This window comes from Chroicocephalus ridibundus, chromosome 12, assembly GCF_963924245.1.
Source record: "Chroicocephalus ridibundus chromosome 12, bChrRid1.1, whole genome shotgun sequence".
NCBI classification, from domain to species: Eukaryota; Metazoa; Chordata; class Aves; order Charadriiformes; family Laridae; genus Chroicocephalus; species Chroicocephalus ridibundus.
Window position 1 is genome coordinate 17,307,792 of NC_086295.1, and position 11,782 is coordinate 17,319,573.

The 11,782-nt window shown below is 55.9% G+C and overlaps 1 protein-coding gene and 2 long non-coding RNA genes across 3 annotated transcripts; all 3 read right to left on the reverse strand.

The window, feature by feature from the left end:
• Window positions 1-3,540: 3,540 nt before the first annotated feature.
• Window positions 3,541-6,101, reverse strand: LOC134522519 (uncharacterized). The gene is made up of 3 exons (XR_010073074.1): window positions 6,058-6,101; window positions 4,063-4,218; window positions 3,541-3,636 (listed from the first exon to the last, which is right to left on the reverse strand). It is a non-coding gene; the product is annotated as an uncharacterized LOC134522519 (long non-coding RNA).
• A 273-nt stretch (window positions 6,102-6,374) lies between these two features.
• Window positions 6,375-8,594, reverse strand: LOC134522617 (centrosome-associated protein CEP250-like). The gene is made up of 4 exons (XM_063350422.1): window positions 8,517-8,594; window positions 8,026-8,256; window positions 7,597-7,790; window positions 6,375-6,552 (listed from the first exon to the last, which is right to left on the reverse strand). The coding sequence occupies exons 2-4, from the start codon at window positions 8,212-8,214 to the stop codon at window positions 6,375-6,377; spliced, it is 561 nt and encodes a 186-aa protein (XP_063206492.1). The 5' UTR covers window positions 8,215-8,256; window positions 8,517-8,594.
• Window positions 8,595-9,670: 1,076 nt separating this feature from the next.
• Window positions 9,671-11,307, reverse strand: LOC134522657 (uncharacterized). Its single transcript, XR_010073088.1, has 3 exons — window positions 11,145-11,307; window positions 10,218-10,324; window positions 9,671-9,719 (listed from the first exon to the last, which is right to left on the reverse strand). It is a non-coding gene; the product is annotated as an uncharacterized LOC134522657 (long non-coding RNA).
• Window positions 11,308-11,782: the final 475 nt, after the last annotated feature.

An 11,782-nucleotide genomic window follows, 5' to 3' on the forward strand; every position in this document is an offset into this window, starting at 1 on the left:
CCCCAGCGCCTGCAGCTGGAGGCTCCTCTTCTTCCTCTCCTTCAGCAGCTTGGAGTGCGGCACGGTCCTGTGGATCTGGCGGAGCAGAGAGGGCAGGGGTGAGCAGCCCTGCTCCCTGCCCCACGGGGCTCTGGGCACAGTCCCCGGCGCCCCCCGCGTAGACCCCGGCCCCGCGCCTGCCCTGGCGCCCAGAAGCTCCTTACTTGGTGCAGGCAACCTTTGGGCTCGGCGCTGCTCCGCTGGCAGGGCTCAGCTCCCACGGCTCCAGCCTGGAAAGGGGCAGCGCAGGCACCGGCTCAGGCTCCGGCCAGCACCCGCCTGCTCCCGCCGAGCATCCCTGCGGCACCAGCCCGGGGCAGCCTGGGCTGTGTGTGGGGACGTGTCCCCCTGGCGCAGGGATGCTGCATCCCAGCAGGGCATGAGCAGCTCAGAAGGGCTTCTGCCAGCCCCTGGCCTTGCAGGGGTGGGGGGAGAGGGCGAGACAAGGTCTCGGCCCCCCAGCCACTGCGGGCTGCCCACCTCCAGGGAACAGGGATGTACCTCTGCCAGCACACATGGATTCTTCTTCATCGCCTTCATTATCACAACGCTAGGGGAAAGAAATTGGGATCGGACGGGATGGGAAGGGAAGGGCTGGGTGGAGGGTAGGAGCTGTGAGGAGCAGGAGAGCAGGGCTGTGTGGGGAGCAGGAGAGAAGGGCTGTCGGGCACAGGGCAGAGGGGATGCGTTGTGCCCGTCGCCAGGGACTGGCAGTTACAGATGGAACACGGGCCATGGCAACGGGAGCGCAGTGGGGATGGGGACGAGCCCCCTTAAAGGTGGGGCAGCTGAATACATACCTACCCCCCAAAGTTAAGAATCCCAACACATTACACTTCAGTCCTGTCTTCAGCGGCTCTTCCTGACCATCCCCTCATGCCTGACCATCCCCTCATGCCAAGCTGCTCCTCAGGTTAGTCTCAGAAGCGTGCCGGAGAAGACGTGCCCAACAGCATCCAGCCTACGCTGCTGCGGGCTACGCTGGCCGAAGAGCAGGAGCTTAAAGAGGAGGCTGAGACCGTGGTCGGGGAAGTGCTGGATGGGGGAAGGCGCTGGATCAGCCCCTCCATGTCTTCAGGAGGGCTCCCCATGGGGTCGGCGGGAGGTTGTTTGCCAGTGCCAGAGAGGCAGAGCCTTTGGACACTTCTCCTGCGGAGCGATGGGAGGAATTTGGACTGGAGGCTCGAGAGATTGTGGCGAGCGTGTTGGGGAGCTTTGGGCAGCGTTTGGTCCTGAGGAGGTGTGCGGCTCCTGGGGCACAGAGCCCCCGCGCAGCTCCACCAGGCGGACAATAAAACCTTTGCTCCCAGGGGGTGCCTTGTGCCTTCCTTCCTTCAGGCCAGGCCATACTGTGTCTGTCTGGGCATCTTCCCTGCAATGATTTCCCTCTTCTTCCTCCCTCCCACAGCCTGGGTCAGGCGAAGACCCAGCTTTTGTCTCCTTCGGGAAGCTTTGTGGCCGGGCTATCGGAGGGGCTGCTCCAGCTCTGCTGAGCCGGGGTTCTGGCGGTCCTTGTGTCGAGATCCTTTCTCCAGGGCTCTTTCTCCTCAGAGCAAGCAGCCCTGCACAAAACCCTTGTTCCCGCCGCTCTGGGGACGGACGCTGGCGTCTCCCCCTGGGGACCGCTCTGCCACCTGTCCTTTGGGTCTCCTCGCTGCGCAGCGGGGAGGCAGGTCTATTGTGGAGGCCCAGAACGGTGCAGCGGAGCAGGTTCGAGCAGCCGGTGCCAGGGCTCACCCAAAGGGAGCTGCAAGCAGGGAATGGGAAAAACCAGGGCCGGAGGAGATGGCCCTAAATCAGGGTTCTTCACCCGCTGGGCAAAAACCAATCAACACACTGAGTCGAGATATTTGGCTTTATTTCAGTTCTGCAGAATCGGGGGCCGGGCGTTTCACAACAGCCAGCACACCACGCGTTTCCGACAGTCCCAGGTTCACAGTGATGAGATACAGCCCATGAGTGAGCTACAGTTCCCTTACCAGCCCTCATCAGACACATGCATTCAAGTCCAAGTTTGGAACGGTTTGGGAGATCCCCCTAATTAGGCCAATTAAGGATTAATTTCAGGAGTTCAGCTCAAGCTCCATCAAAGTTCTACTACAATTCTATACAAAGCGCTCCTGGAACTTTTTAACCATATTCTTTTGACGTCCCTACTCTAACATTGTTCTAACCCATGAATGTACCAAGCACTCTCCTTTTCCTTCAAGAAACAGTACAAAATGGCTTTTATTACAAAAAGGTAAAAACCCCACTCCCCCTTTCCTTCAGAAACAGTACAAAATGGCTTTTATTACAAAAACAGAAAAACCCCTCTCCCTTTTCCCTTCAGAAATAGTACAAAACGGCTTTTAGTACAAAAACATAAACCCCCACTATCACTAGCACATGCTGCAAAATCTAAACAGAACAAATGCACCCCCCCTGCCCGCAGGAAAACAAACACAGTCCAGGGAAGGGCCCAAGACGGGAACCCCGCGATGCTGCAGCTGCTCCGCGGCAGGACAAGGTTCAGCGCAGCTCCCGAGTCTCTGCCACCGGAGCAGCAGCTTTGGCCTTCAAGGTCTTCAAGTTCCTGGCCGGTCTTTGCACAGCACTCAATCCAGTCCCGCTTCTATTTTCCGTCTTGCGCCAGCTGCGTCTGCGGAAGGGACACCTGAAAGAGGCCAAAGGCCGAGCTCAGACAAGCCCACGCTGGTAGGACCAGCCCTAGCTCCACGGTACCGGCTCTCGGGGAAGACGCACCCTCTAACGCCAGCCCTGACAAACACTTGCTCTTCGGGGAATGGAAGTCACAGGCTCCCAGAGTCACCCTGGCCTCACCTCACACTATCAACACGTTGACTTTCTCTCTGGCTCACCATTCACACGTACAACCCCGAGACATCCCATGGATATGAGAGAGAGAGGTTCCTACAGGATTAAGTCACCCAACTCCCCTTTCCAAGGGAGAGACGGGGGCTACTGCCACCTTACTGCCACAGGCTTTTTCCTCAGCAGGAGAGTTACTGGTGACACAAGGCACTGAGGAACTCTTCTGCTCTCATCTGCCTTGAAAACGTGACAGCTAGCGCGTGAAAAGGGAAAATGGGAAAGCTCAACAAGACGAGCAAGACTCAAGGGGAACGTCCTTAGACTATTCTCTATTTCCCATCCATTCCGTTTTCTGAGTTTCCTCCAATCCCTCTCCCACCCTGCCTGACCCACAGGCACCACAGAGACCAGACCTCGGGGAACGATGCTGTCTGGCCATGGCCAAGGGACGCGTCTGACTGGGTATTCCCACCGCCTGCCGGCCTCCCTTCCTGATGGCCAAACAAAACTCGGGCCACAGCATCGTGCAGAGCTGTGCCCATCAGCACAGCCACAGCGGCTCTGGATGAGAGCTTTCCTGCTCCTCACCCGCTCTATACTGGGGGGCTGCTGCCATCGTTCCTCCATCTGGCCAGAGCCTCCTCCCACCAAGGAAGATCCTGGTCTCACCTGCTGAGACGCCGGCATCTTGTGCTGGTCAGACTCGGAGAGAGAAGATCCGCCTGCATCTGGCAGCGCCCGACCTCTGCAATATCTCCTCAGCCTCCTCCGTTCACGTTCCACCTGCACGTTGGATAGGAGAAAGGGTCACAGAAACCTGCCACCACACAAGGAGCAAAAGGACCTCTGGACATCCTGGCAAGGAGATGGCTGCTCAGAGACTGTGAATTGCACCACAGAACGCTGGGGCCAAAAAGCACTCCAAGCAGCCCACGGAAGAGAGCGAGCAGGAGGAAAGAGTTCCTGACACAAGAGTGTCCAGTGGGTGCGGATGGGGACACTGGGGCAAGAAGGCTGGTACCGCAGTGAACGTGCATTTGCGAAGGCAACGGGGTGCCAGAAGAGAGAGAAAAGACAAAAGCGTGTGGCCACGGGGGACAGTGGGAGAGGGAAGGAAACAAGCCGAGGACTCCACAGTGCTGCCTCTGGAAATGCGGTGCCTTCCAGAGGACCGTGATGCTGCGCAGAGGCAGCGAAAGCCTGGTCTACCTCCTCCAGAGTCCTCCTGAGCTCAGCACTGTATTGCTTCAGCTCCGTCTTCTCCCGGTCCAGCCTTGCAACTGCTCGCGGCAGACGTTCCAGCCGCTGCGACAGGAGTCTCTTCTCTGAGAGCCAGGACAGCCGCTGCCCTTCTGCAATCGCCTGCTGGGCATTCAGAGAGCAGATGATGGGAGTGGTGCCACAGAAAGGAGAGAAGGGCCAGAGTCAACACATCGCGGAGAGTGACCATGGAGGAGAGGACAGTGCTACGTCCCTTCTCCTCCTCCTCCCGGCCCACAGCCCAAAACAACACTCTCCCTTCCCAGGGGCCCTCCTCCACATCACCTCGGAGAAATCCCTGCGCCAAAAGAACACCCTGAAAGCGCAATGAAGCCTTCAACCTCACCAGCCAACGGTACCATTTCCATTCTCTCTAATACCCTGGGAAAGCTGGACCTCAGGAGTCTCCATCTCTGAAAGCCTCCTCTAAGCACCATCAGTGTCGCTGCTGTTCAGCCATCCTTACAACATTCTACTACGTTTAGTACATTCGCTTGGTCAACTGTGCCCTTTCCAGGCCAAATCCCAACCGCCACACATTGCTTCATCTTGCCTAGATAGGAGAGAACCAATCACCCACGCACAGCTCTTGGACTCGCATTCATTTTAACGGCAAGCTGCGTAGTTCTTTCATTAGTTCTGGGCTTGACGGAAAGCGTTTGAGCAGCTGAATGGTGAATTACTAGCAAACATTTTCTTCTCGGCCCAAGCACAAACACAGGCTGGGCAGAGAATGGATTGAGAGCCCTGAGCAGAAGGACTTGGGGGTGATGGTCGATGAGAGCCGGCAACGTGCACTTGCAGCCCAGAAAGCCCCCCGTATCCTGGGCTGCATCCCCAGTAGCGTGGCCAGCAGAGCGAGGGAGGGGATTCTGCCCCTCTGCTCTGCTCTGCTCTGGGGAGAACCCATGCAGTGCTGCCTCCAGCTCTGGGGCCATGAACATCAGCACACGGACCTGTTGGAGCGGGGACAGAGGAGGCCACAGACATGCTGGGAGGGCTGGAGCCCCTCTGCTGTGAGGACAGGCTGAGAGAGCTGGGGGGGTTCAGCCCGGAGAAGAGCAGGCCCCGGGGAGACCTTAGAGCCCCTTCCAGTCCCTAAAGGGGCTCAGGGGGAACGGTTTTAGACTGAAAGAAGGGAGACTGAGATGAGATATTAGGAAGAAATTCTTTGCTGTGAGAGCGGTGAGACGCTGGCCCAGGTTGCCCAGAGAAGCTGTGGCTGGCCCATCCCTGGAGCTGCTCAAGGCCAGGTTGGACGGGGCTTGGAGCAACCTGGTCTAGTGGGAGGTGTCCCACTGGCATGGGGGTAGGAACTAGAAGATCTTTAAGGTCTCTTCCAACCCAAACCATTCAGTCATTTGATGAAGTCTCAGCCAAGCTCCTCAGAACAGCGTAGGCTCACAGCCTCCATTGTCACAGCTCGGCTCCCTTTTCATCAAGGAAAAGGTGCAGACGGACTGCAGGGTCAGAAAGGGACCAGACCCTCGTGCCCTCCTCACAAGACAGGCCGCGAACGCCAGTACCAGCAACAAGGGGCCTGTTCCGTCTGCTCCAACACCTCTGTCAGCTGCCAAAGGACAGAAAGGAAGGAACAAAGTTCCCCCGCCTGCAGCTGGCAGCAGCGTTAGGAGTCTACTCCATGGCGGGCGGGAGGCTGGGAAGATCCCAGCCCTTTGCTGCCGTGCTTTGGCTGGGGACCACCCAACCTTCTGCTGAACTCCTCTTACGCCCACACGCAACCCGTGCCTGCATTTACTGTCCCACCAGAGTCCTGGGGGTCTCCACGCTCCTTCCAGGACGAGCCACTGGCTCTGCTGCCTGGCCCGGCACCGTGTCGCCCGGGACAGACCATTGCTGCCATTTCCCACGCTCAGGCTGTTCTTCTCCTCAAGCCAGCCCACAAAGCTGGCTTGAAGCATTCAGAAGCATAGTGTTTCCTACCACGTCTTGCAGCAGCTTGTTTATCTCCCCTTGGTGGTCGGCCTCCCGAACTTTGAGGGTGTTGGTATGCTGCTGCTCTTTCTGCAGGAGCTCTTGCGCCATGTTTTGCCGTTCCCGCTTCAGGAGAGACCTCTCCGCTTCCAGCTCCCACTGAAGGCACTTCACTTCCCCTGCAAACACGACAAATGGCAAGAGTCAGAGTCTGCACAAACAGCGGCTCTGACTTTACTGACCTTACGCCCTTTGAGTTTCCGTGGAGGAGGGGTCTGTCTCCAGCTCCTTCACTCCTCAGAAGCACTGCGGACAGGGAGCTGCTTTCATACCACCTTCCCCAGGCACGGGGTCACCAGAAACGGGAGGCTCTCACCTTGGATCACCTCCTTGGCCTGCGCCACCGCGTGGAGCTGGGTTTCGAGATGACTCCTGCTGATCTCCAGCTCAGACAAGTGCTGCTGAGCCTCCAACAGGCTGCATTCCAGGGTCTCCTTCCCTGACCTGCAAATCGTGAATACAGAGAGAAAGGAGCTGCTTGCTCCTGACACCCACAGGGAGTTGTTCCAGGAAGAAGCGGTGCAAGATCCCTACCCCTGCCTACGGAAAAAGGCTCGCGTGGAAACTCCTACACAGAGAGCCTATTGCTGCCCTTCCAAATAGCAATGCGGGCCCCTGCCAGGGGATGGCCAGGCTTCCCTTGTCACCTGGCAGCACACAGAAAGCCCAGCCGAATTGGACTGCAATAGCCAAATCTTCACTTGCTGGGGTCTGATCCACGACACACGGGTAGCTGCGCCCACCAAGCCTGTGCCAGCAAGCAAAACTTGGATGGACAACGGAGGACGTATCTTCAAGAAGGAGAACAAGCACACAGTTCCGATTACACCAGTCTCTGGCAGGCCAAAGTAACTATGTCCATTTTAACAGACATCAGTGATGGGCAGGAACCCCTGAAGGCTGGCGAGAATTCAAGAGAGGGTTCCCTGCTGCTGGTGTCACCAGCTCTAGCTCCTGCACCACACTAACACCAGTTAGCTTAGAAACAGAAGGCCCTCCACACTTTCTGCAGGAGCCTCTGGCTTCTCCCGAAGGGCAGCGTCCTGCTCACAACCTCCATAAGCAATAGCCGTCAATTCTGAAGATCCCACCTCAAACTACGTGACAAGGAAAGATCGATGTTCAAATGCACAGAACAAGAATCCAAGACCAGAGAGAAACTTCACGTTCTGGGAAACGTCTGCGTGGTTTAATTATGGCTCCGTTCAGAGCCCACTCGGCTTGCTGTGGACGTCACAGAGGAACACGTAAGGGGGCATAAACATGAGCCCCACGCCCAGGAGAGCTTTGCCAGCTTTAGCTGTCAGAAAAATAACCTTCAAATCAAGGTAGACTTTTTTTTGCTTGAAATTCTTCCATTTTCTGTCCATGGAAGCGAAAACATGTGAAAAGCACACAGGATGCAATCAATCCCCGTGGAACCACTGTCACCTTGACCATTACAGACATTAAAGAACGTCCTGCCCAGGGTCTCCTCCCTGCCCTTACCTGGCCTCTGCCAGCTGCTCCGAAAGGCCTCGTCTCTCCCGCTCCAGGGCTGCCAGTCGCACCTCCAGGGCAGCCTTCTCCCGCACCAGCAACTCCTTCTCTGCGCACACCTCGGCCAGCGCGTGCCCTTGGCGAGAGGACTCCTGGCGCAACTGCTCCAGGCCACTGCGAGACGACTCTTGCTGGCGGGAAACCTGGAAGCGGGACAAAATGCAGTGAGAGTCCTTGCGTGCAGCCCTGGCTTTTGCCCCAGACAAAGGCTCCAGAGCTACACAGTTTGCTGCTTTTGCCACACGGGAGAACAGTAGAGTCGTGGATGCAGTCCTCTCTCTGCAACTCACCAGAAGCCAAAAAGGAGGCCAACACGCACAGCTTCACCCAGCCAAGCAGCCACATGCCCACCCAGAAGCACCAGGTCTTTGGTCTCACCTCAAGGAGTTTCTCTTGGGCTTCTTCCTTCTCCTCTGCCAGGACCCCCAGCTCTACCCGCAGCTCCTCTTGTTGCTCCTCTGCTTTCTTCAGCAGCTGCTCCAGGTGGCCTTTCTCTGCACAGAGCTCGCTCTTTGTTCTTTCACACAAGCTCAGCTTCTCCTGGGCAGAGATCTTTGCTCTCTCCATCTCATCCACTTTACACAACAGAGCCTCATTCTCTTGCTCCAGCTGCAATCACAGAAGCACAGAGGAAATCAAATACAGCAAGACTTACTCTGAAGAAGAGGAGAGCAGCAACTCCACATCCCCTGCGTCTCGCTGACATACTCCCAGGTCAGCGCTCCCAATAAGCACGTGCCCACAAACTACCCCAAGGAGCCTGCGTGGTCTCATCACCATTTCCCAAGGAGGAGAACAGCACGTTCCCTGGCCTCTACTGACACCAAAAAAGCATCTGTGCTGGTCTTGCTATCACAAGGTGGCCATACCTTCTCCAGGGCCACTCTAAGCTCATGCTTCTCTTCCTTCAGCACATCCCTCTCAAGGTGCGATTCCTCCAGCGCCTCTCTCGCAACTACCAACTCATGCTCTAACACGCAGTGTTTGTCTTCGAGTGCCACTAAGTCCTTCAGTCTGTGAGAAGGGGAAAGACAAACAAGTTGTCAATGTAAAAACATTCTCGTTTCCAAAACCAGGAGCACATACTGTGTCCCAGATACGGCAGTTGGAATGATTTCCAACTGCTTTGGACCTACACCTAAACACCACCGGCATTTCCTGACTAGAGCTGCATCGCTCTTTGTCATGGGTGAAACGTTCCTCATTGAGAAAGTAAATCAAGCTTCCAGACATCACAGAACGTTTCCAAAACTTTCAGGTACTGGCAACAGCTTCCTGCCTCTTAGTTCTCTCTCTCCTCTTTCATACGTTGGATACAAGCCTTGCACAAGTTCTTCTTGGGCTAAAACAGACTTTGAAAGTCCAGACTACGACTCCCACAATTACTTTTGCCTTCTGCAGTGAATGAATCCAAGGCCCTGCAAGCTGTCTGGGGAGACGGCTATGAATGTCCAATCCAATAACCATGGGATCACAGGAGGGGCCCGGTTAATACGCTCCATGTTGCAAAATGGCCCTTCTTGCCCCAAAGGCCTTCTGCACTCAGTCTCGCAAGGAACTGTCAGCACAGAGGTGCTACAGTGCTTAGGATGGTGCTGGGCAAATTCCTGCCAACTCCTCTAGCACCGCCCCGGGGAGCAAAAGGGCTGTACCAGAGACAGAGCTCTCTTTAGGCTGCTCTCGCTTGCTCACCAAGAACCAGTTCACAGCAAAAGCACTGGAATACGCCACCTCTTTGCCAGTCTGGTCTTACCCAGAGGAGCTTCTGGCAGTCAGGCGATTTTTGCCGTCCTTTCTGTTGAAGGCAACCGTTTGACTCGGGACAGAAACAAGGCCGTGCAGAACGGGTGTGTTTGCAATGTGAACACAGCCCATCTATGAATGCAAGAGGCAGCCCCAGAAGAGAACGGTGCTAACAGCAAAGTTTAAAACACCTTTACCTCTCCTGAAGCTCCTTCTTCTCCAGCTCCCCCTTGCCTTGGAAGGACATCACGCTGCAGTTTAGACGGCAGCAGTTTGCCATTACAGACCCAGAAAGCCTCGTTTGCTCTGCCTTCAGCTCTGACAAATCTCTGCAGAAGAACAAAGGAAGAGCCAACGTTCACACCACCAGCTCTCTCAGCTGACTCGCTTCTCACGCACGTAACCGCGCAAAGAGGAAAAGCTGCCAGGAAAGATGACATCTCGGCTGGGGACAAATCATTCCCCTGACACTCTGGGGTCAGGACACACCTTGGCGAGCGACTGCTCAGAGGCTCACGACAACAGCCACATAATAAACTTTTCAGGAAGGTGGAGGAAGAATAAGCCTAAAACGGCGTAACGAAAAAGCACAAAGAACTCAAGAACCAAGGCACGCTCGACGCATTAAGGAAGGTTCATCATCCAGGAAGATAAATGGCTGACAGTAACCCAGAGTCTGAAGTCGCCTGCTGACACCAGCAGCAGACACTCTCACGGCTACGCTGCTCTTGTTTGTGTAGAAGGCAACTGTGAGAAAGGAACCTCAGAGAGGTGTGAAGGGAAGGTACATCTTTTCTGCCAGAGATCGGGCCTCAACTTCTACTCACCGGTTCGTGGCAGTCTTCATTTCCAGGAAATGACGGCGGAAGGTGACCATCTGATGCCACAGCCCGAGCAGACGGTCACGGTCACCCCTGAAGTAGTTCTCATAGAGCTACAGATGCAAAGACAAAAAGAAATGCCAGTTCAGCCTCCGCCATCACTGTACGAGTCTTTCAGCTGGCAGAGAGCACAACCACCATCGCCAGCTCTCCTTGAATAACTATTCCGACAGGGCACCAAGGACTGAAGAGGCACCGCAGAAGCAGCCCCAGCAGACCTGCCACCTGCCTTCAAAGAAGGCAACATCCACCCTTCTCCTGCGGGAGGGGACATCAGCAAAGCAAGCTGACCCCGAGTCACCACCTCGCCTTGCAGAGCTGTCTCACACTCTTGGTGGAGGAAGACAAAGACAAGCCCCTCCAAGACCACCGTCCCATTTGCTAGCGGTGACGGAGGCCTGTCTTCTTCTTCCCTTGGCTGCTCTGAATCTCAAAACACACAGACCTCTCTGCTCTCACGGCTCTAGACGCAGATTTAAGAACCATCAAAAAGACGAGCGCTCCTGTGTCGCTGCCCTACAGCGTCCAGCAGCAGCAAGCATTTGCCTTCAGGACCCAGCAGCACGGCCACAGCAGGTGGGCCTCTTCCGTCACCACGAGTTCCTGACACTCCCCCAGCACCCTCTTAGAACTGTCGCGTCTGCTATCGACTTGGTCAAATCATTGGTTTATATCAATAAATATATTGCTGCTTCTCTCTTAGGAGTGAAGTCTATCGCTCCATCCGCGACAACCCCTCTCTTCTGCTCGTCAACACCAACACATCCTCAACCGAGCCACAACCTTCTCACAGCAAGTTCTCTGGGCCAGAAACAAAACGCGTTCTCATGCCACGCTGGCACCACCTCTGACATTCCCGCAGCTGAGCCTCACCTCACGTTCCTGGCGCCATTCGCGCTCCTTCGCTTCCAGCTCCTCCCGCGCCCTCATCCAATCCACCGTCAGCTTTCCAACATCTTCTTTGAGGGCTGAATTCACCTCTTTCGCTTTCTCCAGGTGCTCCCGCAGCAGACTGTTCGCTTCGGCCAGATCCTCGCACCTTGCAAAGGGAGGAACAGCCATGAGGTCACTGAACAACCCCGATCCACAAGCAGCATCCCCGGGATTTCCCGGCTCCCCCAACACTGACTTTGTTCTCAAACTGAGAGGCAGGAAAAGCGCTTTCTAGGATGAACTAAGATCTCTGGGTGATGGCCAACTCATGTGCTTCTCCTTGCTTTAAGCCTTCAGTTTCCACCTACAGGTTGGCTTTCCCCTTCCTCTGCAACTCGGACGATGCCCACAGTTGACGGCTGCCTCCCCTTCGTGCTGCCTCATCACTGGACGCATCACCTTTCTCTAGCGTTGCCCCCAGCCCCTCACCTACTGCACCAGGGCAGCGTTTAGGCTGGAAAGGGACCCTTGGAGCTCACCCGCAGGAACGCCCCGCTCCAAACAGAAGCGGTCAGCACACACCACTATTACTGCCCCACAGAACAGGTTGTGCACCTCTCTCCTTTCCAAAGGGCTTG

Bases quoted from the DNA above. Each gene is read 5' to 3' on its own strand.
- LOC134522617 (XM_063350422.1), bottom strand. From the start codon at position 8,214: ATGGAGAGAGCAAAGATCTCTGCCCAGGAGAAGCTGAGCTTGTGTGAA. The intron at 7,791-8,025 runs GTGAGACCAAAG...TCCCGCTTCCAG, and splicing joins CCCAAGAGAAACTCCTTGAG to GTTTCCCGCCAGCAAGAGTC. The intron at 6,553-7,596 runs GTAAGGGCAGGG...CACGATTTGCAG, and splicing joins GAGCAGCTGGCAGAGGCCAG to GTCAGGGAAGGAGACCCTGG.